The sequence below is a fragment of the Bombina bombina genome, chromosome 7 (assembly GCF_027579735.1).
Source record: "Bombina bombina isolate aBomBom1 chromosome 7, aBomBom1.pri, whole genome shotgun sequence".
Classification (NCBI taxonomy): Eukaryota; Metazoa; Chordata; class Amphibia; order Anura; family Bombinatoridae; genus Bombina; species Bombina bombina.
The window spans coordinates 522,630,570-522,658,419 of record NC_069505.1 but is presented as its reverse complement, the minus strand read 5'-3'; the positions used below and the strand labels follow the sequence as shown (position 1 = coordinate 522,658,419).

Below are 27,850 nucleotides of genomic sequence, written 5' to 3'. Positions count from 1 at the left end.
CAATCGATTTAGCCCACAATAGTGTCAACCAGTATAGAGCCCATTTATAAGCCTTCATTCTGTTATGAGTCTAAGAAAATTGCTTACCGATCCCATAAGGGAAAATGACAGTCTTCTAGCATGACTATGTCTTGTTAGAAAAGAGACTAGTCATACCTGGAGCAGAAAAGTCTGCCAACTGTTCCCCCCAACTGACGTTCTCTGGTTTCAACAGTCCTGCGTGGGAACAGCAATGGATTTTAGTTACTGCTGCTAAAATCATACTCCTCTTAACAGAACTCTTCATCACTTTCTGTTGTAGAGTAAATAGTACAAACCGGCACTATTTTAAAATAAACTCTTGATAGAAGAAATAAAACTACAACTAACACCACATACTCTTTACCATCCCCGTGGAGATGCTACTTGTTCAGAGCGGCAAAGAGAATGACTGGGGAGCGGAGCCAGAGGGGGGGCTATATGGACAGCTCTTGCTGTGTGCTCTCTTTGCCATTTCCTGTAGGGGAAGAGAATATCCCACAAGTAAGGATGAAGCCGTGGACCGGACACACCAATGTAGGAGAAATCAGCGTTTTTTTCAGGCTCCGTTACCTGATTCAATGCAGCCCCTGTCAGGGATTTTCTGATTGGGGTATTTGATTGGCATCTCTTTCAGCCAATAGGAGCCTCACAATGCGCCCCATGGATTTTACTCACAGCACGCTCCCGTGCTTGTAACTTTGCCTGGAAGTAAAATTGTGCATGCGCAACTCAATACGCTATTTGCGCAACTAAATACCTGTACCCGTTAGCAGCCTCACTGTTTTAGTTGCGCAAATAGCGTATTGAGTTGCGCATGCACAATTTTACTTCCAGGCAGAGTTACAAGCACGGGAGCGTGCTGTGAGTAAAATCCATGGGGCGCATGGTGAGGCTCCTATTGGCTGAAAGAGATGCCAATCAAATACCACAATCAGAAAATCCCTGACAGGGGCTGCATTGAATCAGGTAACGGAGCCTGAAAAAAACGTTGATTTTTAGAAGTTTAATCGAGTTTTGAAAAAAATAAGCACATCAATATGCTAGTAATGACAAGAGCTTTCAGAATATGTAAAGTTATGGAGGCAAATTTACCATCACTTTAATTAACATCAAATTAAACAGCAAGAGATTGCAATATGAAATGTTTAATCATCTTTAGTAGAAACAGTGCAAGTGCATATACTTTTATTTTTTGTGTCCCCATTTTCCTGAAATTTAAAGGGATGGTCTACTTGAATTAGTCTTTTTGTTGTTCTTTTAAAGATAGATACGGTAATCCCTTTATAACGCATTACCCAGTTTTGCGTATCCAACACAGTTATATTAATATACTTTTTACCTCTATGGATTATCTTGTATCTAAGTGTCTACAGACTTTATTTCATGATTCAGATAGAGCCTATAGTTTTAAACAACTTTCCAATTTACTTCTATTATCAAATTTGCTTCATTCTCTTGGTATCCTTTGTTGAATGAGCAACAATGCACTACTAAGAGCTAGCTGAACACATCAAGTGAGCCAATAAGAAGAGGCAAATATGTGCAGCCCCCAATCAGCAGCTAGCTTCCAAGCTAGCATCCAGCTAGCGTGACTGCTCCTGATCCTACCTAGATATGCTTTTTTTTAAGAAAGGATACCAAGAGTATTATGCAAATTAGATAATAGAAGTTAGTGTGCTCTATCTGAATCATAAAATACATTTTCATATCCCTTTAAACCAGGGATGGGGAACCTTGGCCCTTCAGATGTTTCAGAACTACATTTCCCATGATGCTCAACTGGACTTCAGAGTGCCTAAGCATCATGGGTAATGTAGTTCTGGAGGGCCAAGGAAAACCTTGGCACTCCTGATTTTTTCAGAACTTCATTACCCATGAAGCTTAGGCACTCTGAAGTCCAGTTGAGCATCATGGGAAATGTAGTTCTGAAACATCTGGAGGGCCAAGGATTCCCCCCATCCCTGATTTAGAGCCTAGAGACTATAATAACTGGTAATTTAACACTAGGAATCATTATGCCCCCCCCAAGAGAATGGAGTAAATCCTGCAAGACTGTTGGATTCAGAACATTTACCCTGCAACAATTAGTCAATAAAATATGGAGATAAAACCTTCTTTAGATATATCAGCGAAAGGAGAAAAACTAAGGTTGGAATAATAAAACTGAAAACAGCTGATGGCAGAACAGTAGAAAGAGATAAGTAAATTGCAGACTGTCTTAGTGATTACTTTTGTCTTCATAAAAGATTGTGGAGATAGAACGTCTACATTAAAAGGGATACTCAAGCCAAAATTAAACTTTCATGATTCAGATAGAGCAGCAGTTTTAAACAACTTTCCAATTTACTTCCATTATCAAAATGTGCACAATCTTTTTATATTTACACTTTTTGAGTCACCAGCTCCTACTGAGCATGTGCAAGAATTCACAGCATATACGTATGTGCATTTGTGATTGGCTGATGCCTGTCACATGATATAGAAGTGGAAATAGACATAACTGAAATTTGTCAGAAAAAAATCTATTCATTTGAAGTTCAGACTAAGTGCTATTGCATTGTCTATTTATCATGCATTTGTTGATTAAGCAAATCTACTGTATTTGTCCTGATAATATTCATCCAAGGGTTTTAAAGGAACTTTGATCTGTCTATCTGCCCCATTAAAGGGACATTCCAGTCAAAATGTAAATGCACATAGATGAATTACATGTTTGAATAGAAACATATTTGCAATATACATCTATTGGTAAAAATGCTTCTAGTAAAAGTTATCACTGATTTAGTGTTAACATTTTCCTCTGCAAGTGCACGTGAAGCAAAGCTAGATATTGTCACTGCACCCACATTTTAAATACTGCAGATGCTCAGATCATCAGTGGGGCTTGTATCATGTCAGCAATTATCAGATTGAGTCATTAACAGATGGTACAGACACCTTAGGCTCTATTAGCAAGTGTTGTGTTTAAAATGCTGGTGCACGGTGCATACTTAAATACACTTTTGCTTTTATTAGAACCATTTTTGCTAATGCATGTATATTACAAAACTGCTTCTGTTAAATACCGAAATGCACCCATGTGGTTTCCAATTTTGGCTGGAATATCCCTTTAAAGTCTGAATTAAACTTTCATGATTCAGATAGGGCATACAATTTTAAACAACTTTCACATTTAATTTTAGCATTATCAAATTTGCTTTGTTCTTATGGTATTCTTAGTTGAAAGCTAAACCTAGGTAGGCTCATATGCTAATTTCTAAACCCTTAAAGGCCGCCTCTTATCTGAATGCATTTGACAGATTTTCACAGCTAGAGGGTGTTAGTTTATGTGTCACACAGAAAACATTGTGCTCAGTCACGTGGAGTTATTTAAGAGTCAGCACTAATTTCCTGAAATGCAATTTTGTCAAAAGACCTGAAATAAGGGGGCAGTCTGCAGAAGGTAATCACAGAGGTAAAAAGTATATTAAAGGGACATAATACTCATATGCTAAATCACTTGAAACTGATGCAGTATAACTGTAAAAAGCTGACAGGAAAATATCACCTGAGCATCTCTATGTAAAGAAGGAAGATATTTTACCTCAATCTCCTCAGCTCAGCAGAGTAAGTTCTGTGTAAAAAGTTATACTCAGCTGCTCCCAGCTGCAGGTAAAAAAATTAAAAAAAATGAAGAAATGAACAGCAGCCAATCAGCATCAGCAGTGCTGAGGTCATGAACTCTTACTGTGATCTCATGAGATTTGACTTGACTCTAATGAGATTTCATAGTAAGCTTCCTTTACCTGATTGGTGAAATAATATGAGAGTGCACGATGCTCATCCCTTCAGATGTCCCATGACAGACATACTAAAATGCTGCTTAGAAATCCTTTACAATGGGAGGTGGCTACTGAGGAACTTTTGAGGTAAAATATCTTTCTTTTTTACATAGAGATGTTCAGGAGATATTTTCTAGTCAGCTTTTTACAGCTATGCTGCATCACTTTCAAGTGTTTAAACATTTGCGTATTATGGCCCTTTAATATAACAGTGTTGATTATATAAAACTGGGGAATGGGTAATAAAGGGATTATCTATCTTTTTAAACAATAACATTTTCAGTGTTTACTATCCTTTTAATATGAGTAGCAAGAAAACTTTGCAATACACTTTATTTATTTGACCCCCTTTTCCTGTGAAAATGTTGTGGTTTTCAGTTCTGAGAACGGGAAGTGCATACTGTTCGCATAACCCTGCTACAAATATGTTCATATGTGGCCTCAGTTGATGTAAAAAGATAAGATACTGCAAAAAAAAATGTTCGTTATACTAATATACTCAATAGTCTTTTCAAGGGGTGTGTCACTGAACTGTAAAACCATGCAAATTTTGCTAACAAATGACAGTTGTAAAGGCTTCTAAAATATTTATTTTGCATGCAGAGCTTTTGCAATGCATTGATTAACTGCCGACAAATACAGTGAAAGCATTTCCTCAAAGAAATTAATTTTTAAGTAATAAGACGCCACAAAAAGTGGAATCCTAGTGGGGTGTTAAGGAATTCAGGATTGCCTAGAAACATGCAAGATTGTGACCGTAATTAGCCACCATATATGGTCTTTATGGTACTCAAAGGAATCATAAGGCTATTGGCATACACAAGTATTCCTCACCCAAGTGAGCAGGAACTATCTTCAATATATGTGGGCCATGCAGACCAAGTGTGTGTTTGGGCAAACGCAAGATATAGGAATAGGATATAGAGCTGCCCTGGTGATGCTTATATTAACCCTTAGGACTCCAGAGATCGCTGAAACATGTTGTGAGGCAACGCACTGCGGCTCACTCTGGCATACAAGGGGTTAATAGTTAGGAGACACTGTGTCTCTGTGGCTGTAAACGCACCCTTCTGCATGCTAATACATGTATATAATATATTAATCTACATATTTTAGGGTACAGATACAGCATGTCCTTGCTTCGTCTAGCCCCCCCCCTCATTTTCCCTGTGTACACACTCACCCTCGAATGCCGATGGGGAGAATTTTTCCCAGTCAGCTCTTGCCGGTTCGGCCTCTTGTTCACGGCTGGGCCCACCCGGGACTGTGCTGGTACGTGCCAGAGAGGCTCTGTAATGACAAAACCCCCAATCAAGCATCACGTGCGCGTAGCAGCATCAGATGACAGCGAATAATTAGTAACTCTGTGTGTTAATTAAGGAGGTTAACGAGTGCTAGTGGGGGGGGAAGGGGATGGGAGCCGTTTGGTACGTTGGTTACATAGAAACTAAGAATATGCCAAAGGTATCTAAACTGGTTGTGCCACCCTGGAATAAATATTACCGTCCAACTCTCTTAAAGGGACATTCTAGTATAATAAAAAAATGCTCTAATTTGAATGCATGACACACCTGACGAGCTAATCTGAACTGGCTGCCAATCATAATGGTCACCCATATCCTGCTTCAGGATTGTGCCTGGCACTCCAGTTTTAGGATGAAATTAAAGGGACGCTAAATTCAAATTAGAATTTCATGATTCAGATAAAGCATGTCATTTAAAAAAACAAACACACTTCAAATATACTTCAGTTATCAAAATGTGCACATTCTTTTTATATGCACACATTCTGAGGCTCCAGCTCCTACTGAGCATGTGCATAAGTGAACAGTTGTATATGCATTTTGTGATTGGCTGATGCTTGTCACATGATACAGGGGGAGGAGTTCATTTTGAAATTCGCCAGCAAATATTCTACTGCTCATTTCAAATTCAAAGTGCCCTTCACTTCTACTGTAATGTTCTCATAAACGGACATAAACCCCCAAAACATATTTCATGATTCAGACAGAACATACAATTTTAAACAATTTTCCAATTTACTTCTATTATCAAATGTTTTTTGTTTTCTTGTTATCCTTTGTTAAAAAGCAGGGATGTAAGGAAACAAGCGTGCACGTGTCTGCAGTACTATATAGCAGCAGTTTTGCAACAACGTTATACATTAGCAAGAGCACTAAATGGCAGCACTATTTCCTGTCATGAAGTACGGTAGTCCAGATATGTGCACGCTATCTATCTAGATATCTCTTCAACAAAGAAAATCAAGAGAACAAAGCTAATTTGAGTGCAAATCATTTTTTTTTTTTTTTTTTTTACAGTTTAACGCCAGTTTTGTTCTACCAAGCAGTTTTGTTTTTTGATATTGAAGTCTAATGATGCTATTAAATGTGGCAATTGTGTTTCAGAGCTGGCTTTCCAGGAAAAGGCAAATATTGGTGAGATCAACGTATCTAACCTCCTAAAAGTGCCATAAAACAGGTTGAGATCTGCGCATACCCTAAAAGGGCTAATTAAGTAAAAATAGTTTGCATACAAAAAATTGTTTAAAAATTGCTGGCAAGTATTTTAAAATAATTTTCAAAAACAAGCAAAATTAGTTACATAGCTATGCTGTCTGGAGTCTGATCCACCCCCCTTATCAGTGTTTAGAATCAGAAACATAGCAGTTTATTTGCTTCTAGGTATGCTCCAGCAGATAATCCCTTTTCACTTTTGCATTCTACCAAAACAACAATAGATATAGAAACAGCCATAGAAGGAAATGTGTAGAGGGGGGGGGGGGGGGGGGGGTTAGCGCTTTACAATTCAGAAATTAAAAAGAAAGGGTTAATGGCGAGGCGCTGCAGTATAAATTTGCAGGTAAAGTAATTAAAGTACATATTATATTTTGTCTATCCCAACTTGTCTTATGTCCCTTTAAAATTCATGCAACTTTATTATTTATTTTATATTATCAAAATATCTTTTAAAACTCCCTCAAAAAAATAAATAAAAAAAATTCCAAGAATATAAAGTTTCAATGGTCTGTAAATATGCTGCCACCCAGATTAGCTCTGCATCTTCCCAGTTCATACCCTCTTTTTTTTTTTCCTTTCATGATTCAGATAGATCTTTAGATTTTAAATAACACTCCAATTTACTTGTATTATCTAATTTTTCATTTTTTTAAAATAATGTGTTAAACCCCTGCAAAGACGTTAAACACATAGATAAACACCAGCTCCAGAGCAGCAATGCACTATTGGAAGCTAGCTGAACATATCTGGTGAGCCACTGTGAGGTAGCTGAGCACATTAGTCAGCCAATGACAAAAAGGCATATATGTGCAGCCACAAATCAGCAACAAGCTCTCCTAAGCCTACCTAGGTATGCTTTTTAACAACGGATATTAAGATAACAAAGCAAATTAGATCATAGAAATAATTTGTAAAGGTGTTTAAAATTGTATGCTCTATGAAAGAAACCTTTTCAGTTTTGCATTCCTTTAAAGTTAAACAACATGCTTGGAATTCCACTGCCACTGTAAGTGACATTGAGTCGTTATCATCTCTAAAAACACAATTCAAAAAATCTATAGATCTTAATACAAAATAGTTTTAAGCTGTAGGGACTTTCCCTCGAGGCAGCTCTAATTTATATAAAATACAATGGCTGGAGTGTGCAACTAATTACACATGATAAACTCTGGTATGCAAAAAAAAGTGTAAAAAAGAACTGCGCATCTTCACGGTTATACATTTTTTTGTACTGTGCATTTAAAAGAAACTTATGCTAAGAATATTGAACTCTCACATTTTATCCTGCTGTTTATTTAGGCAGTTAAAGGGATAGTAAACACAATTCTTTTCTTTCAGCTAGTGAGCAGTGCCAGGAAGTTACTATCAGCCAGTGAGCAGTGTCAGGAAGTTGCTATCAGCCAGTGAGCAGTGCCAGGAAGTTACTATCAGCTTGTGAGCAGTACCAGGAAGTTACTATCAGCTAGTGAGCAGTGCCAGAAAGTTACTATCAGCTTGTGAGCAGTGCCAGGAAGTTATTATCAGCTTGTGAGCAGTGCCAGGAAGTTACTATCAGCTTGTGAGCAGTGCCAGGAAGTTACTATCAGCTAGTGAGCAGTGCCAGGAAGTTACTATCAGCCAGTGAGCAGTGTCAGGAAGTTGCTATCAGCCAGTGAGCAGTGCCAGGAAGTTACTATCAGCTTGTGAGCAGTACCAGGAAGTTACTATCAGCTAGTGAGCAGTGCCAGAAAGTTACTATCAGCTTGTGAGCAGTGCCAGGAAGTTATTATCAGCTTGTGAGCAGTGCCAGGAAGTTACTATCAGCTTGTGAGCAGTGCCAGGAAGTTACTATCAGCTAGTGAGCAGTGCCAGGAAGTTGCTATCAGCCAGTGAGCAGTGCCAGGAAGTTACTATCAGCCAGTGAGCAGTGCCAGGAAGTTACTATCAGCCAGTGAGCAGTGCCAGGAAGTTACTATCAGCCAGTGAGCAGTGCCAGGAAGTTACTATCAGCCAGTGAGCAATGCCAGGAAGTTACTATCAGCTAGTGAGCAGTGCCAGGAAGTTACTATCAGCCAGTGAGCAGTGCCAGGAAGTTACTATCAGCCAGTGAGCAGTGCCAGGAAGTTACTATCAGCCAGTGAGCAGTGTCAGGAAGTTGCTATCAGCCAGTGAGCAGTGCCAGGAAGTTACTATCAGCCAGTGAGCAGTGCCAGGAAGTTACTATCAGCCAGTGAGCAGTGCCAGGAAGTTACTATCAGCCAGTGAGCAGTGCCAGGAAGTTACTATCAGCCAGTGAGCAGTGCCAGGAAGTTGCTATCAGCCAGTGAGCAGTGCCAGGAAGTTACTATCAGCCAGTGAGCAGTGCCAGGAAGTTACTATCAGCCAGTGAGCAGTGCCAGGAAGTTACTATCAGCCAGTGAGCAGTGCCAGGAAGTTACTATCAGCCAGTGAGCAGTGCCAGGAAGTTACTATCAGCCAGTGAGCAGTGCCAGGAAGTTACTATCAGCCAGTGAGCAGTGCCAGGAAGTTACTATCAGCCAGTGAGCAGTGCCAGGAAGTTACTATCAGCCAGTGAGCAGTGCCAGGAAGTTACTATCAGCTAGTGAGCAGTGCCAGGAAGTTACTATCAGCTAGTGAGCAGTGCCAGGAAGTTACTATCAGCTAGTGAGCAGTGCCAGGAAGTTGCTATCAGCTAGTGAGCAGTGCCAGGAAGTTGTTATCAGCTAGTGAGCATTAACAGGAAATTACTATCAGCTTGTGAGCAGTGCCAGGAAGTTACTATCAGCCAGTGAGCAGTGCCAGGAAGTTACTATCAGCCAGTGAGCAGTGCCAGGAAGTTACTATCAGCCAGTGAGCAGTGCCAGGAAGTTACTATCAGCCAGTGAGCAGTGCCAGGAAGTTACTATCAGCCAGTGAGCAGTGCCAGGAAGTTACTATCAGCCAGTGAGCATTAACAGGAAATTAAGACCAGCATTAGCAGAAAGCTACGATCAGCCAGTGAGCAGTGCCAGGAAGTTACTATCAGCTAGTGAGCATTAACTGGAAATTACTATCAGCTAGTGAGCAGTGCCAGGAAATTACTATCAGCTAGTGAGCAGTGCCAGGAAGTTACTATCAGCCAGTGAGCAGTGCCAGGAAGTTACTATCAGCCAGTGAGCAGTGCCAGGAAGTTACTATCAGCCAGTGAGCAGTGCCAGGAAGTTACTATCAGCCAGTGAGCAGTGCCAGGAAGTAACTATCAGCCAGTGAGCAGTGCCAGAAAGTTACTATCAGCCAGTGAGCAGTGCCAGAAAGTTACTATCAGCTAGTGAGCAGTGCCAGGAAGTTACTATCAGCTTGTGAGCAGTGCCAGGAAGTTACTATCAGCCAGTGAGCAGTGCCAGGAAGTTACTATCAGCTTGTGAGAAGTGCCAGGAAGTTACTATCAGCCAGTGAGCAGTGCCAGGAAGTTACTATCAGCTTGTGAGCAGTGCCAGGAAGTTACTATCAGCTTGTGAGCAGTGCCAGGAAGTTACTATCAGCCAGTGAGCAGTGCCAGGAAGTTACTATCAGCCAGTGAGCAGTGCCAGGAAGTTACTATCAGCCAGTGAGCAGTGCCAGGAAGTTACTATCGGCCTGTGAGCAGTGCCAGGAAGCAACTATCAGCCAGTGAGCAGTGCCAGGAAGTTACTATCAGCCAGTGAGCAGTGCCAGGAAGTTACTATCAGCCAGTGAGCAGTGCCAGGAAGTACCTATCAGCCAGTGAGCAGTGCCAGGAAGTACCTATCAGCCAGTGAGCAGTGCCAGGAAGTTACTATCAGCCAGTGAGCATTAACAGGAAATTAAGACCAGCATTAACAGAAAGCTACGATCAGCCAGTGAGTAGTACCAGAAACTCTATATTTTATTAAGATATATTCACGTGAGAGACCAGCTAGATTTTTTGCACAGTGTTTTCAGAGGTGATAACTGCTCGATGTCACAGTAGAAAAAAAACAAAAATAATAGAGATTCTACAATTTGCTGGTAGTGGAATTCCAAATTGACTTTAAAGGAATGCAAAACCCAAATGTTTTCTTTCATGATTCAGATAGTGCATACAATTTTAAACACTTTTACAAATGACTTCTATTATCTAATTTGCTTTGTTCTCTTGCTATTCATTGCTGAAAAGAATACCAAGGTAGGCTGAGGAGCTAGCTGCTGATTGGTGGCTGCACATATATGCCTCTTGTCATTGGCTTACCAATGTGTTCAGCTAACTCCCAGTAGTGCTTTGCTGCTAAAAGCTCCTGAGCCCACCTATGTATGCTTTTCAACAATGAAGAGTAATAGAACAAAACAAATTAGATTTTGAAAAGCATACCTAGGTAAGTCCGGAAGTAGCAGTGCACTACTGGGAGCTAGCTGCTGATTGGTCTCTGATCTAACACATGTGGAGAACACTAGGGTTTGAAGGCAGCCATCACCATAGCGTATATAGCCTGTGGTTTTCTATGGAGATTGATTGGTCACTTAGATCGCATCAGTCCTCGGTCCTTCTGAGTAACGGCTATAATATCCTTCTGCTGCTTGACATGATTTGTGCCCGGACAATCCAACTCCACTAAATTTACCTTGAACTTATTACAACAAGTGTAGAAAATGTCTATAGACATCTTAACGGTGAGATGTTAACGGTGAGCCCATGAAACAAATCCAGATTGACGCTTTGAGCTCCACGTACTAAGGATCTAATCTTCTCCGGAGCTCTTGTGGGGCAGGTTCGCATATGCAAGCCTGCTTCCTACAATGACCGCTGCATCTTCACAAATAGACTTGCTAGATCTCCTGATTGACAGTCCCTTCTCTCACGCAAGGAGCGGGCTTTACACTCTCACTTGAGCGGGTAATGATACATATGGCAGCGGACCCTGTTCGTCCGCTGCCCGTATGTAGCAAAGGTGAGCGGACAACTTCGAGTTGATAAGCGAGTTGATAAGCTTGTCCGCTCGCCTTTTAGGACATGGGGGCCATTGTGTCCTGACTCATAGCTCACTATTCATCGTATAGAAATGTGTATCATCTTCCACTCGATTAGAGTAGCTTTCTCTAGTTCCTGGGGTAAAAAAAAAAGATGTCTGACCTGGGTTAAAGGGACATGAAACCCAATTATTTATTTCATAATTCAGATAAAGCATCCAATTTTAAACACCTTTCAAATTGACTTCTATCATCAAACTTGCTTCATTGTCTTGGTATCCTCTGTTGAAGGAGCAGCAATGCACTAGTGGGGGGTAGCAGATCACATTGGGTGAGTCTATTAGAAGAGGCATATATATGTAGCCACCAATCAGCAGCTCTCTCTCAGGTGTGCATTGCTACTCATGAGGTATGCTTTTCAACAAAAGCTATCAAAAGAACAAACCAAATTAGATACCAAGTGGCTGTCTGCTAAGATCTCAAGAGGGAAGCAAGAATCTCTGCTGTAGGTGTTATAATCAAAAAGGAACAATGTTAAAACCTAGAGACAAAGGAACTTAGTACTAGCTACTAAGCAGTTGTATATTACAGCTCTTTAGGGGCCCAACCACTAGTCGTTCTAACCATGTCATTGAGTAGATTGTTTAATAATATCCTTTTAAAGAACAGTGTTTAAATGTTGATTTTCCCCCCCCCCCAGAAAGAATGTTAAGTTACATTGATACGTATACAGCTATATCAGTTGTGTACTCCCTACTAATGCTCCCTAGCTGATAGTAGCTTCCTGGCAATGCTCACTGACTTATCAGAACTTCCTTGTGCTGATCGTAACTTCCTGCTAATTCTCACTGGCTGATCGTAACTTCCTGCTAATTCAACCTGTCTGATCGTAACTTCCTGCTAATTCTCAATGGCTGATCGTAACTTCCTGCTAATTCTCACTGGCTGATCGTTACTTCCTGCTAATTCTTACTGTCTGATCGTAACTTAGGGGCTAATGCCCACTGGCTGATCATAACTTCCATGTAATTCTCACTGGTCGATCAGAACTTCCTGCTAATTCTCACTGGCTGATCGTAACTTCCTGCTAATTCTCACTGGCTGATCGTAACTTAGGGGCTAATGCTCACTGGCTGATCGTAACTTAAGGGCTAATGCCCACTGGCTGATCGTAACTTCCAGGTAATTCTCACTGGTCGATCAGAACTTCCTGCTAATTCTCACTGGCTGATCGTAATTTCCTGCTAATTCTCACTGGCTGATCGTAACTTCCTGCTAATTCTCACTGGCTGATCGTAACTTCCTGCTAATTCTCACTGGCTGATCGTAACTTCCTGCTAATTCTCACTGGCTGATCATAACTTCCTCCTAACTCTCACTGGCTGATCATAACTTCCTGCTAACTCTCACTGGCTGATCGTAACTTCCTGCTAGCTCTCACTGGCTGATCGTAACTTCCTGCTAATTCTTACTGTCTGATCGTAACTTAGGGGCTAATGCCCACTGGCTGATCATAACTTCCAGGTAATTCTCACTGGTCGATCAGAACTGCTAATTCTTACTGTCTGATCGTAACTTAGGGGCTAATGCCCACTGGTTGATCATAACTTCCAGGTAATTCTCACTGGTCGATCAGAACTTCCTGCTAATTCTCACTGGCTGATCGTAACTTCCTGCTAATTCTCACAGGCTGATCGTAACTTCCTGCTAATTCTCACTGGCTGATCGTAACTTAGGGGCTAATGCTCACTGGCTGATCGTAAGTTAGGGGCTAATGCTCACTGACTGATCGTAAGTTAGGGGCTAATGCTCACTGACTGATCGTAACTTAGGGGCTAATGCTCACTGGCTCATCGTAACTTCCAGGTAATTCTCACTGGTTGATGAGAACTTCCAGGTAATGCTCACTGGCTGATCGTAGCTTCCAGGTAATGCTCACTGGCTGATCGTAACTTCCTGGTAATGCTCACTGGCTGATCGTAACTTCCTGGTAATACTCACTGGCTGATCTTAACCTCCTGGTAAATGCTCACTGGCTGATCGTAACTTCCTATTAATGTTCACTGGCTGATCGTAATTTCCTATTAATGCTCACTGGCTAATCATAACTTCCTGGTAATGCTCACTGGATTATCATAACTTCCTGGTAATTCTCACTGGCTGATCGTAACCTCCAGTCTACTAAAAATGGAATAGTCTTAATAAACCCTCACAATGTACATGCACTAGGGCAGGTGTGGCAAAACTTTTTAAATCTGTACAATCAAATCAGAGATAAACTTTTAAAAAAGTAAATAAATAATCTTGACTATCAAAAGTATCAACTTAAAGCTTGATTGCTGATATATAGCCCAGATTTTAAAAAGTCAAGTACTCCAATTGCAGCCAATGAAACTAAGCAGTATGGTGGTATTTGTTATGATTGCCACCTGGGGTAGTGCAGATGCATAATCCCTATACTACGTAACAAACAAGTAACCTAAAGATTTTTAGCAGCAGTGCTCATTTGTGGAATACTAGTGAAGGACCAACCAAAAGGTTAAGGACCAACCAAAAGGTGAAGGACCAATTCATGTGATCTGCTAGAATTCTCATCGTCTTGACACTTGAGTCACTGGAGATGTCCCAGATGGTGACCCACCAAAGAAAAAGCAACTAAGCAGTTGTTCATTCCTGGTAGAGTGCTTCTCTTTCTTGTATAGGTGGGATTTAACATAACAGCAGCACTGCACCTTGTATGTTGGCTGACAGAGAGCAGAAACGACAGCTGTCTGTGAGACCGACACTTTTAACCTCTATTTAAATGGCCAGTAAATACACAAAATAATGTTATAGAATTCTACACAGAATTATATAATATCAGCTTAGTGCCAGCTTTCTACCTGAAAGGATTTCAGAGAAAATTCCCTACGAAAATTATTTTTACAGTACGCCGCTCTTGGCTCTACTGAGCGGGACTGTTTGTTTTCCCTAAGCGCATCAGGCACGCTGTCTATTCACAGACGGCCAGATTGCGACAACAAGAGAACCAGAATTTGTATACATATATATATATATGTGTGTGTGTGTGTGTGTGTATATATATATATATATATATATATATATATATATATATAAACAACCTATAAATGCAACAACTATATATTGCTCATTAAACATTGATGATTACAAATGTTATTTCTCCTTCTTAAATGCCACCTTTGCTACTTGCTTTGTAAGTCGGGAAAAATACACCCCTGGCTGCCCCTGTATGTCTACTAAATCTGCATTCAAGTTGATATGTTCCAAAACCAGAAGGAGGAACCATGATCTAGAGATCCAAGGGTCAGTTGTATTACTTACATTAATAATTGTTAGAACCAACCTGGTTTATGTCTCTCTGAGGATATCTCTTGACTTCCTCCACTGGACCCCTCTAATATATAATATGTGTCCAGCTGCTGAGCAGAGCGCTGGGGTGTGCCAATCCTGCATAAAAGGACACATTGTAAGTACACATATCATATGACAAGGTGCACATATTGCCATACAGAAAATAACTCTAATTTCATTGGGCCCTTGAACTCAAACTCCAAGGCTCCAGTCTCCAACTCCCTCCAGATTTTAATCTCTTGTCTTCCTCCAATTCCCGTATCTCCAATACCCTTCTGCCAGGCTCTGGTCTTTACCCTCTAGCCAAGCATCTAACATTTCAACAAGCTACTTCCATCTTGCCAATGTCCCATATCTTTCACCAAGCTCCTATCCTCTCACGCCAAACTCATATTTCTTCTATTTCCAACCTCCAGTCTATCCAATCTACTGTCTCTCCTCACGCCAAACTCCTGTCTTTCCTTTTCCCAAAACTCCGTTCTCTCCTCTCACCCAAACTCCCAACTCTCCCCCTTCTGTCAAGTTTTCTTCTTTTCCCTTCTGCCAGACTATCCTCTCTCACCTAGAGCCAAGCTTATATCCTCTCAACGAGCTACACTCCATCCTGCCAAGATCCTATCTCTTCTCTTTCACCAAGCTACTTTTCTTTTACCAAACCACCATTTCTCCTATTCCCAAGCTGCAGTCTATCTCATCTCGCCAAACTGCAGTTTCTCCTCTCATGCCAGACACCCATGCCAAGCTACTGTCTCCCTCGCTTCTTCCAAACTCCAGTCTCTCCTCTCCCTCAAACTCCCATCTCTCCTCTCCCCAAAACTATTGTCCCTCCTCACCCCCAAACTACAGTCTCTTCTCTCTCCCAAACTACAGTCCCCCCCAAACTACTATCTCTCCTCTCACCCCAAACTCCCATCTCTCCTCTCCCTCAAATTGTCTCTTCTCTCCCCTAAACTCCCCATCTGTCCTCTCCCCCAAACCCCGTCCCTCCTCTCCCCAAAACTATTGTCTCTCCTCTCCCCCAAACTATTGTCTCTCCTCTCCCCCCAAACTACTGTCTCTCCTCTCCCCCCAAACTACTGTCTCTCCTCTCCCCCCAAACTACTGTCTCTCCTCTCCCCCCAAACTACTGTCTCTCCTCTCCCCCCAAACTACTGTCTCTCCTCTCCCCCCAAACTACTGTCTCTCCTCTCCCCCCAAACTACTGTCTCTCCTCTCCCCCCAAACTACTGTCTCTCCTCTCCCCCCAAACTACTGTCTCTCCTCTCCCCCCAAACTACTGTCTCTCCTCTCCCCCCAAACTACTGTCTCTCCTCTCCCCCCAAACTCCCGTTTCTCTTGTCACACCAACCTTTTATGTCTCCTCTCCCCCAACCTCCCATCTCTGCTGCAACTCCACACTCTGGTCTCTCCTGCCCCCCCAACCTCCCGTCTCTCATAGTTGGGTTAGAATGACAAATTGTGCTCTCACCTATCTGAAGATGGCTTAAACCTGCTATAACTGTTGCCCCCTGGGGTGGAGAAGCTTCCAGATGCTTGTCTGTAGGGCTGTCCTTTATCTGCTGAGGTTGGAGAAGTAGCTATATATGGTGTCTCTGGATAACTCACAGGCCTGTAAAAATACAGAAAATATTACTCTGGTGATATGGAAAGTTCTGTAATGACATTGAGATGTTTAATGGATGGGTGATAGAGTCAGTCCCAAGTAGAAGTAAATTAAAGACCATTTAATCATTACATACATAGCCAGCATTCAATTATACAGTAGAGTGCACGCCCTTGGGTGAAAGACCCACCTTCGGCTTCCATGTAAAGGCTGTGGCTCTCGAGAGGGTAATGCTGCAGGAGCCAGCTTTGCTGGCCGATTGAGGGACTGGGCATTGCTGGGAGTGGCCCACTTCTGAGAGGGGCTGGCACCATGATGTGTGGATGATCCGCTCCACTGCCAGGTGCTATGGCTGCGATATGGGGGTCGGGAGCCAGCTGGAACACTCTCCGAGTCCTTGTGGTTCATGGAAGTCAATTCATAGGATTCAGACCATCCTCTGCAGGGAAGACAAAGACATGTTTTTGCCACCAATAAAGGAAGCCACAGTTTGTATAGCTCATGCTTATATATTTGCAGACGTCATTTCACAACATATCCATTAAGCATTTTCTTCTTGTTTCCCCATAAATCTTTGCCCTCCTCTCATTGCAGTTGAGCTCTCCTAGGACTCCGCTGTATCTCTTCTGTTGAAATGGCAGCCTGCCTCTCTCATCTCTTGGGGTCTTTTGTTGGAAAACACGGATGTAAGCTCAGGAGCGTGCACATGTCTGGAGCACTATATGGTAGCAGTTTTTCAAGACTCATCTATTTGCTGCCATGTAGTGCTCTAGACACCTACCTACCTATTTCTTCAACAAAGAATACCATTGGAATGAAGCAAATTTGATAATAGAAGTAAATTGGAAACTTTTTTAACATTGTATGCTGTGTCTGAATCACAAAATAACATTTTGCGGTTTCATGTCCCTTTAATCTTTCTTTCACCCCCTGCCCTGGCTGCCCTACACTGCCCCCCCATCCCTGTTCTGGCTCACTCTCTTTACCCCTCATGCCATGGTTACCACTCCCTCACCCGCTGCCCTGCCTACCTCTAGTACCTAGCTCTGGCTTCCTCTCTCTTATCCTTTAGTCTTGCTGTGTCTCCACAAAAGCCCTAGCTGTCTCTCAATTGCTATCCTAAATGCCCCCCTGTCCTTAATGTGCCAATATCTTCAGTGGTTTGGTGATAACCAATGAACTGAGCATTACTAAGCAGTAATTATCTGTCTACACGCACCCCCCCTACACACAGACACAAGACAACCCCACGTACACACACAGTGCATACACCCTATTTTTCCACTCTCATGCAGTTACTGTACCTCAGGAGGACCCAGCTACTGAACCGTGTAAACGAGTACTTTTTACACACTGTGCACCACCCCTAAGAGCACGCTCATCCCAAACGTTACAAACTACAGCTAAAAGAGCCGGTGCCGTCTGGAAGGCTGCCCCAGCTTGTCCTGTGAGCAAGAGGGTGTGGCTCATAAACTTGCTCTGCTATTACAGAACTTTTGGAAATGTGTTTCTTGGTGTACGAGAAAGAACCAGTTCTGAAACTATGTTATGTAAGGTCAGATTTGCCCGGAACCAGCATCGCAAATCAGGGGTCTAATTCTGAGATATCTTGAATGGCAACACCCAGTCACAGAGTGTGCATGAGTATTTATGCTTGTGGGTGTAAAATATTTGTGAATGACCGCAAAGCTGTGTGCGCGCAGGGTAGTGAATACATGTATTGCTTGTGTGCATGGTGCAGCATTATTTGTGTGCAGAGTTAAGCATTATATGATTTCAGGGCAGTGTGTTTGTGCAGATAAGAGAATTTTGTACAGATAAAGGCATTATGTGCATGCAGAGCAGTGTGTGTGTGCGCGTCTGCAGATGTTATGCAGAGCACTATGCTTGTGCTGACATTTGGCATGGAGAGCAAAATGAGCGCATCAGATTTGGCTGCACAGCGGTGTGTGCGCAGAGATTTGGCTGCAGTGCAGGGTGTGCGCAGTGTGTGTGCGCAATTTCAGCATGCAGAGCAGTATCTGTGTGTGTGCAGATGACATGCAGAGCAGTGTGTGTACAGATATGATGTGCAGAGCAGTGTGTGTGTGTGTGCAGATTTAGCATGCAAAGCAGTGTGTGTGTGTGTGCAGATATGACATGCAGAGCAGTGTGTGTGTGCAGAAATGACATGCAGAGCAGTGTGTGTTTGCAGATTTGGTTGCAGAGCAGTGTGTGAGTGCAGATATGACATGCAGAGAAGTGTGTGAGTGCAGATATGACATACAGAGCAGTGTGAGTGTGCAGATTTAGCATGCAGAGCAGTGTGTGTGTGTAGATATGACATGCAGAGCAGTGTGTGTGTGCAGATATGACATGGAGAGTAGTGTGTGTGCAGATTTGGCTGCAGAGCAGTGTGTGTGCAGATCTGACATGCAGAGCAGCGTGTGTGTGTAGATTTGACATGCAGAGCAGTTTGTGTGCCGATTTAGTTGCAGAGCAGTGTGTGTGTGTGTATGTGAAGATATGACATGCAGAGCAGTGTGTGTGTGTAGATATGACATGCAGAGCAGTGTGTGTGTGCAGAAATGACATGCAGAGCAGTGTGTGTGTGCAGATTTGGCTGCAGAGCAGTGTGTGTGTGTAGATATGGCATGCAGAGCAGTGTGTGTATGCAGATATGACATGGAGAGTAGTGTGTGTGCAGATTTGGCTGCAGAGCAGTGTGTGTGCAGATCTGACATGCAGAGCAGCGTGTGTGTGTAGATTTGACATGCAGAGCAGTTTGTGTGCCAATTTAGTTGCAGAGCAGTGTGTGTGTGTGTGTATGTGAAGATATGACATGCAGAGCAGTGTGTGTGTGTAGATATGACATGCAGAGCAGTGTGTGTGTGCAGAAATGACATGCAGAGCAGTGTGTGTGTGCAGAAATGACATGCAGAGCAGTGTGTGTGTGCAGATTTGGCTGCAGAGCAGTGTGTGTGTGTAGATATGACATGAAGAGCAGTGTGTGTGCAGATATGACATGGAAAGTAGTGTGTGTGTGTGTGTGCAGATATGACATTCAGAGCAGTGTGCGTGTGTAGATATGACATGTAGAGCAGTTTGTGTGCACAGATATGACATGCAGAGCAGTGTCTGTGCAGATATGACATGCAGAGCAGTGTGTGTGTGTAGATATGACATGTAGAGCAGTGTGCGTGTGTAGATATGACATGTAGAGCAGTGTGCGTGTGTAGAAATGACATGCAGAGCAGTGTGCGTGTGTAGAAATGACATGCAGAGCAGTGTGCGTGTGTAGAAATGACATGCAGAGCAGTGTGCGTGTGTAGAAATGACATGCAGAGCAGTGTGCGTGTGTAGAAATGACATGCAGAGCAGTGTGCGTGTGTAGAAATGACATGCAGAGCAGTGTGCGTGTGTAGAAATGACATGCAGAGCAGTGTGTGTGTGTAGATTTGACAAGCAGAGCAGTGTGTGTGTGTGTGTAGATATGACAAGCAGAGCAGTGTGTGTGTGTAGACATGACATGCAGAGCAGTGTGTGTGTGTGTGTAGACATGACATGCAGAGCAGTGTGTGTGTGTGTAGACATGACATGCAGAGCAGTGTGTGTGTGTAGACATGACATGCAGAGCAGTGTGTGTGTGTAGATGACATGCAGAACAGTGTGTGTGCAGATATGACATGCAGAGCAGTGTGTGTGTGTAGACATGCAGAGCAGTGTGTGTGCAGATATGACATGCAGAGCAGTGTGTGTGTGTAGACATGCAGAACAGTGTGTGTGCAGATATGACATGCAGAGCAGTGTGTGTGTGTAGACATGCAGAGCAGTGTGTGTGCAGATATGACATGCAGAGCAGTGTGTGTGCAGATATGACATGCAGAGCAGTGCACGTGCGTGTATGCATATGTACTGAATAAGGTATTATGTTTGTAGAGCATTACACTTACACACAGATAAATGTGTTTACATCTCATTCTATCACACACACAAACTTTCCAGTGATGTGGATAATTGCTGCAGGTCAGATACACGTTTACGCAGGTTACAACACATTTTTCTGCTTCTATTACATACATTAAACCAGCAGCCCTCCTCCCCTACAGATTACCCAGGTGCTATATCCCCCCCCCCCCCCCTCACTTACACGTTTGGTTTATGAGGATTAATACATTTCATTTTCTGATTAACACATCTCTAGATGATGTGGCAGCTTCTGATTCGCTGTAAGAAGCAGCCCGTTGCTGGGCTCTCGTTAGTGAGCAGAGATGATCTCACCGAGTCATCCCCATAATTACTATTTTCCTGGCAGACTCTCTGTGTCTGTCCCTCACAATATCATATGTGACGACAGGTAATTAAAGGGACAACTAAAGAATCATAGGTTACTATTCACCATGTCATTGATTTTCCTCATGTGACTGCACCTTTCTTTTAAGGCACATGAAACCCATTTTTTTTTTCTTTACTGATTTGGATAGAACAAGCAATTTTAAGTAATTTTCTAATTTACTCCTATTATAAAATTTTCTTCGTTCTCTTGGTATCTTTATTTTAAAAAAAGCAGGAATGTATGCTTAAAAAGTGGACCATTTTTGATTCAGCACCCTGGCTTTCTGATTGGTGGCTACATTTAGCTGAACCAAAAATGGGCCGGCTCCTAAGCTTACATTCCTGCCTTTTCAAATAAAGATACCAAGAGAACGATGAAAATGTGCTAATTAGAGTAAATAAGAAAGTTGCTTAAAATTGCATGCTCTATCTGAATCATGAAAGAAAACATTTGGGTTTTATATCCCTTTAAAGCTGTTCTCTTACTTTAACCCATTACAGAAAACCGTTGGTAAAGCTCTGTATCTTTATACTGGGAGACGGCATCTTGTATCTCGTGTATTGTTGCATCCAGTGATAGAAGCAGTAAGCTTTCACAAACCAGTGATGTTACTGACTTGTGGCACTTTGGTATAATCACAAAACAGAAAGTATAGGATTTACATATTTGCAGGTTTTGTAAACAATTTAAAAGTTACGTAACAAATATATAAAAAAGCCGTCAGGAATAACAAAGAGCAATGAAGTCACTGCAAAACATATAGCTCCTGCTCTGTATTCTGCACTTTAAACTGAATTGCACAATAAGGCTTGTCAAGAAGACAAAATAATCGAAACGTAAGTGCCCACTGCTTCTGTCACATGGTGTGAGAAAACAAACCCCAAGATGGTGGCTCCCAGTGTGAAGATTATTATTATTATTATACTTTATTTATGAAGCGCCAACATATTCTGCAGCGCTGTCCATGGGTACAATTCATTTAAATAAAACAATGATATAAAACTTGTAAGAGACAGGACAAAATTTACAAACACATACAGGAGGAATTGAGGGCCCTATTCCTGTGGGAACTTACAATCTAGAAGGGTAGGAGGTTGAGAAACAGGAGGTGAGGACTGCAAGATTGAGAAAGATGTTAATGCAGAGTTAGATGAGGGAAATGTTAGGGAAGTGAAATTAATTTATTATTGAGTTGGGTGGTCGGCTTCCCTGAACAGAAAAGTCTTCAGAGAGCATTTAAATGAAGAGAGATTAGGGAAAAGCCTGACGGCACGAGGGAGAGTGTTCCAGAGGGTAGGTGCTGCACAACAGAACCTGCAGTCTAGCATGAGAGGAGGTGATAGTCGCAGATGCAAGAAGAAGGTCATTGTTGGATCTTAGTGGGCGCAAGATGCAGAACTTCACAAACCAGCCCTTGTAAAGGGTTAAAATAAACACAAGAGGCAAACCAATAGCGTGGTGAGTAGTAGCCATGCAACTGCAGTTGCACCCTGCAGTTAAGTGTCCTTTTAATATGAAAGGTGTAAGCAAGTCACAGTCCTCTATAATGCAGCCTGACCAACTTTCCCTCCTTAAAGGGCCATAATACCCAAATGTTTAAACACTTGAAAGTGATGCAGTATAGTTGTAAAAAGATGACTAGAAAATATCAACTGAACATCTCTATGTAAAAAAGAAAGATATTTTACCTCAAAAGTAGCCCCATTCCATTGTAAAGGACGTCTAAGCAGCAAATCAGTATGTCTGTCCCGGGACAGAGGAAGGAGCGAGCATTAGTGCACTCTCATCTTATTTCCCTATTTAGTGTAAGGAAATTTACAATGAAATCTCATGAGAGTTAAGTGAAAACTCATGAGATCACAGTAAAAGAGTTCATGACCTCGGCACTGCTGATGCTGATTGGCTACTGTTCATTTCTTCATTTTTTTATTTTATTTTACCTGCAGCTGGGCAGCCGCTGAGTATAACTTTTTACACAGAACTTACTCTGGTGAGCTGAGGAAATTGTGAGGTAAAACATCTTCCTTTTTTACATAGAGATGTTCAGGTGATATTTTCCTCTCAGCTTTTTACAGTTATACAGCATCAGTTTCAAGTGATTTAGCATATGAGTATTATGTCCCTTTAACTATGCACACTACCTCCCTGAAGCTCCTCCCCCTTCACAATGAAGACCCCTCTGTCACTATAAATACAAGCCTGACCTAAATTCCATCCTCCATCACTATACACACACTGCCTCCCTGAAGCCCCTCCTCCTTCAAATAAACGCACCATTGTTACTAAAGTCCCCTCTGTCACTATATAAACAGTGATTACCTTGTATCTAAGCCTCTGCAGACTGCCCCCTTATTTCAGGTCTATTGACAAACTTGCACTTTAGCTAATCAGTGCTGACTCATAAATAATTCCACTGGAGTGAGCACAATGTTATCTATATGGTACACATGAACCCCAAGGCAGAAAATTATGTGATCTAAGATGTCATCGTAGAAAATGCAGCATATCTGCAAAAAGAGCGGGACACATCCCAGAACTGTATTAGTGTTTTCGCTTTGCAGCGCTGCTCTACATCAGACTGTAAACTCTGGCTGCACAATGAAAGTTTTTCTTAACACAGTGCAGCCAGAGCAAAGTACTGTTTAAAAAGAACAGTCAAATATAGAGCAGCGCTGCAAAGGGCCATTGATTGATGAAGGGCCATTGACTCTCAAAGATTTTTTCAACACCGCCCCCTAGGTTTTCCCAGTCTGCAAAGCTGTGACTTCTGAAAGTGAAAAATGCACCTTTTTATCATTACATTTTAATCTTATAATTATGTGATACTCGACCAAAAGCAAAGAAAAATAATTTATTCATTAGACATTTTCTTTCCTCTGCAGCTAATTTTCAATGCAATTTTAATGTGCTGCATTATATTATACAATTTTAAAAACTGCTTTATTCTCCAGTTAATCTAAATATTCCAATTGTGAGGGTGCCCTAGTGTTACTGTCTAATTTAAAATTTTATTTAAAAATGAGCTGCAGAAAAATATATATAAAAAAAAAAAAAAAATCTCACTGAAGAAAGTGACAAAAACGTCTGCCTCTGGGCACATAAACTAGCGCTGTCTAGCTGTAAAAAAAACTCTTAAAATGCACTGAGATAAGAGGCGGCCTTCAAGGGCTTAGAAATTAGCATATGAGCCTACCTAGGTTTAGCTTTCAACTAAGAATACCAAGAGAACAAAGCAAATGTAATTATAAAAGTAAATTGGAAAGTTGTTTAAAATAGCATGCCCTATCTGAATCATTAAAGTTTAATTTTGACTAAACTGTCCCTTTAATTACACACACACTACTCAACAGACACCCCCTGCCCCATAACTATACACACTGACTCTCTGAAGCTCCTTCCTCATTAACTATACACACACTGACTCTCTAAAGCTCCTTCCTCATTAACTACACACACACACTGACTCTCTGAAGCTCCTTCCCCCTTAACTATAAACACACTGACTCTCTGAAGCTCCTTCCCCCTTAACTATACACACACTGACTCTCTGAAGCACCTTCCCCCTTAACTATACACACACTGACTCTCTGAAGCACCTTCCTCATTAACTATACACACACTGACTCTCTGAAGCACCTTCCCCCTTAACTATACACACACTGACTCTCTGAAGCACCTTCCTCATTAGCTATACACACACTGACTCATTAACTATACACACACTGACTCTCTGAAGCACCTTCCCCCTTAACTATACACACACTGACTCTCTGAAGCACCTTCCTCATTAGCTATACACACACTGACTCATTAACTATACACACACTGACTCTCTGAAGCACCTTCCCCCTTAACTATACACACACTGACTCTCTGAAGCACCTTCCTCATTAGCTATACACACACTGACTCTCTGAAGCACCTTCCCCCTTAACTATACACACACTGACTCTCTGAAGCACCTTCCCCCTTAACTATACACACACTGACTCTCTGAAGCACCTTCCTCATTAACTATACACACACTGACTCTCTGAAGCACCTTCCCCCTTAACTATACACACACTGACTCTCTGAAGCTCCTTCCTCATTAACTATACACACGCTGACTCTCTGAAGCACCTTCCTCATTAACTATACACACACTGACTCTCTGAAGCACCTTCCTCATTAACTATACACACACTGACTCTCTGAAGCTCCTTCCTCATTAGCTATACACACACTGACTCATTAACTATACACACACTGACTCATTAACTATACACACACTGACTCTCTGAAGCACCTTCCTCATTAGCTATACACACACTGACTCATTAACTATACACACACTGACTCTCTGAAGCACCTTCCCCCTTAACTATACACACACTGACTCTCTGAAGCACCTTCCTCATTAACTATACACACACTGACTCTCTGAAGCACCTTCCCCCTTAACTATACACACACTGACTCTCTGAAGCTCCTTCCTCATTAACTATACACACGCTGACTCTCTGAAGCACCTTCCTCATTAACTATACACACACTGACTCTCTGAAGCACCTTCCTCATTAACTATACACACACTGACTCTCTGAAGCTCCTTCCTCATTAGCTATACACACACTGACTCATTAACTATACACACACTGACTCATTAACTATACACACACTGACTCTCTGAAGCTCCTTCCCCCTTAACTATAAACACACTGACTCTCTGTAGCTCCTTCCCCCTTAACTATACACACACTGACTCTCTGAAGCACCTTCCCCCTTAACTATACACACACTGACTCTCTGAAGCACCTTCCCCCTTAACTATACACACATTGACTCTCTGAAGCACCTTCCTCATTAACTATAAACACACTGACTCTCTGAAGCACCTTCCCCCTTAACTATACACACACTGACTCTCTGAAGCTCCTTCCTCATTAACTATACACACACTGACTCTCTGAAGCACCTTCCTCATTAACTATACACACACTGACTCTCTGAAGCACCTTCCCCCTTAACTATACACACACTGACTCTCTGAAGCTCCTTCCTCATTAACTATACACACACTGACTCTCTGAAGCTCCTTCCTCATTAGCTATACACACACTGACTCTCTGAAGCACCTTCCTCATTAACTATACACACACTGACTCTCTGAAGCACCTTCCCCCTTAACTATACACACACTGACTCTCTGAAGCTCCTTCCCCCTTAACTATACACACACTGACTCTCTGAAGCTCCTTCCTCATTAACTATACACACACTGACTCTCCTCATTAACTATACACACACTGACTCTCTGAAGCACCTTCCCCCTCAACTATACACACACTGACTCTCTGAAGCACCTTCCCCCTTAACTATACACATACTGACTCTCTGAAGCACCTTCCCACACACACTGACTCTCTGAAGCACCTTCCCCCTTAACTATACACACACTGACACTCTGAAGCACCTTCCTCATTAACTATACACACGCTGACTCTCTGAAGCACCTTCCTCATTAACTATACACACACTGACTCTCTGAAGCTCCCTCCTCATTAACTATACACACGCTGACTCTCTGAAGCACCTTCCTCATTAACTATACACACACTGACACTCTGAAGCTCCTTCCTCATTAACTATACACACACTGACTCTCTGAAGCACCTTCCTCATTAACTATACACACACTGACTCTCTGAAGCACCTTCCCCCTTAACTATACACACACTGACTCTCTGAAGCACCTTCCCCCTTAACTACACACACTGAATATCTGAAGCAGCTTCCTCCTTAACTATACACACACTGACTCTCTGAAGCTCCTTCCCACACACACCGACTCTCTGAAGCCCCTCCCCCCTTAACTATACACAAACTGACTCTCTGAAGCACCTTCCTCATTAATTATACGCACGACTCTCTGAAGCACCTTCCTCATTAATTATACACACGACTCTCTGAAGCACCTTCCTCATTAACTATACACACACTCACTCTCTGAAGCACCTTCCTCATTAACTATACACACACTGACTCTCTGAAGCACCTTCCTCATTAACTATACACACACTGACTCTCTGAAGCACCTTCCTCATTAACTATACACACGCTGACTCTCTGAAGCACCTTCCCCCTTAACTATACACACACTGAGTCTCTGAAGCTCCTTCCTCATTAACTATACACACACTGACTCTCTGAAGCACCTTCCTCATTAACTATACACACACTGACTCTCTGAAGCACCTTCCTCATTAACTATACACACACTGACTCTCTGAAGCTCCTTCCTCATTAACTATACACACACTGACTCTCTGAAGCTCCTTCCTCATTAACTATACACACACTGACTCTCTGAAGCACCTTCCTCATTAACTATACACACACTGACTCTCTGAAGTATGTCTCTTTGCAGATGATACAAAAATTTGCAACAGAGTGGATGTTCCAGGGGGGGTAGACAAAATGAGAAGTGATATACAACAATTGGAGGATTGGACAAACGACTGGGATCTAAAGTTTAACACAGCAAAGTGTAAAATAATGCATTTAGGGAAGAAAAATCCAAATGTTAATTACAGACTCAATGACACTTTACTGACTGTTACAGACGAGGAACAGGACTTGGGAATTATTATTTCAGATGATTTAAAACTTAGTAAACAATGTAGTAAGGCAGCGAGTAAGGCTAGCAGAATGCTTGGATGTATTGGTAGAGGTATTTGCAGCAGAAATAGTAAGGTTCTTATGCCACTTTATAGATCATTAGTTAGGCCTCATCTTGAGTATTGTGTGCAGTTCTGGAGGCCATATCTTCAGAAGGATATTAACAAACTTGAATCTGTGCAAAGGAGGGCTACCAAAATGGTACATGGTCTAAAAAATAAAACTTACCAGGATAGGCTCAATGACCTAAATATGTATAGCTTAGAGGAGAGAAGGGAAAGAGGTGATATGATAGCAACTTTCAAGTACATTAAAGGGTTTAGTAAAACTGAGGCTGTGGGTATCTTACATAAAATGGAAAATTCAAGAACAAGGGGTCATGAGCTCAAGCTAAAGGGTAGTAGATTCAGGAGTAATTTGAGGAAGCACTTCTTTACAGAAAGAGTGATTGATTTATGGAATAAACTTCCTCAAGAGGTAGTAGCAACAAACACTGTGGGGGACTTTAAAAATGCATGGGACAAGCATAGGGCTATCCTATGAACTAGATAAGTTTATACTGTTAGGTAAGGTGGGGCAGACTTGCTGGGCCTATGGCTCTTATCTGCCGTCAATATCT

The 27,850-nt window shown here is 42.0% G+C and overlaps 1 protein-coding gene across 5 annotated transcripts in view; it reads right to left on the bottom strand.

Annotated features, from left to right (window-relative positions):
• Positions 1 to 27,850, bottom strand: part of SIPA1L3 (signal induced proliferation associated 1 like 3) — a 349,276-nt gene that overhangs the window by 69,660 nt on the left and 251,766 nt on the right. For all 5 annotated transcript variants that reach the window (XM_053721794.1, XM_053721796.1, XM_053721797.1 and 2 more), the window contains 4 exons: positions 16,447 to 16,695; positions 16,122 to 16,262; positions 14,646 to 14,749; positions 5,026 to 5,132 (listed from right to left, as the gene is read on the bottom strand). In XM_053721794.1, the coding sequence (XP_053577769.1) occupies positions 5,026 to 5,132; positions 14,646 to 14,749; positions 16,122 to 16,262; positions 16,447 to 16,695 (601 nt within the window). The remainder of the gene's footprint in view (positions 1 to 5,025; positions 5,133 to 14,645; positions 14,750 to 16,121; positions 16,263 to 16,446; positions 16,696 to 27,850) is intronic.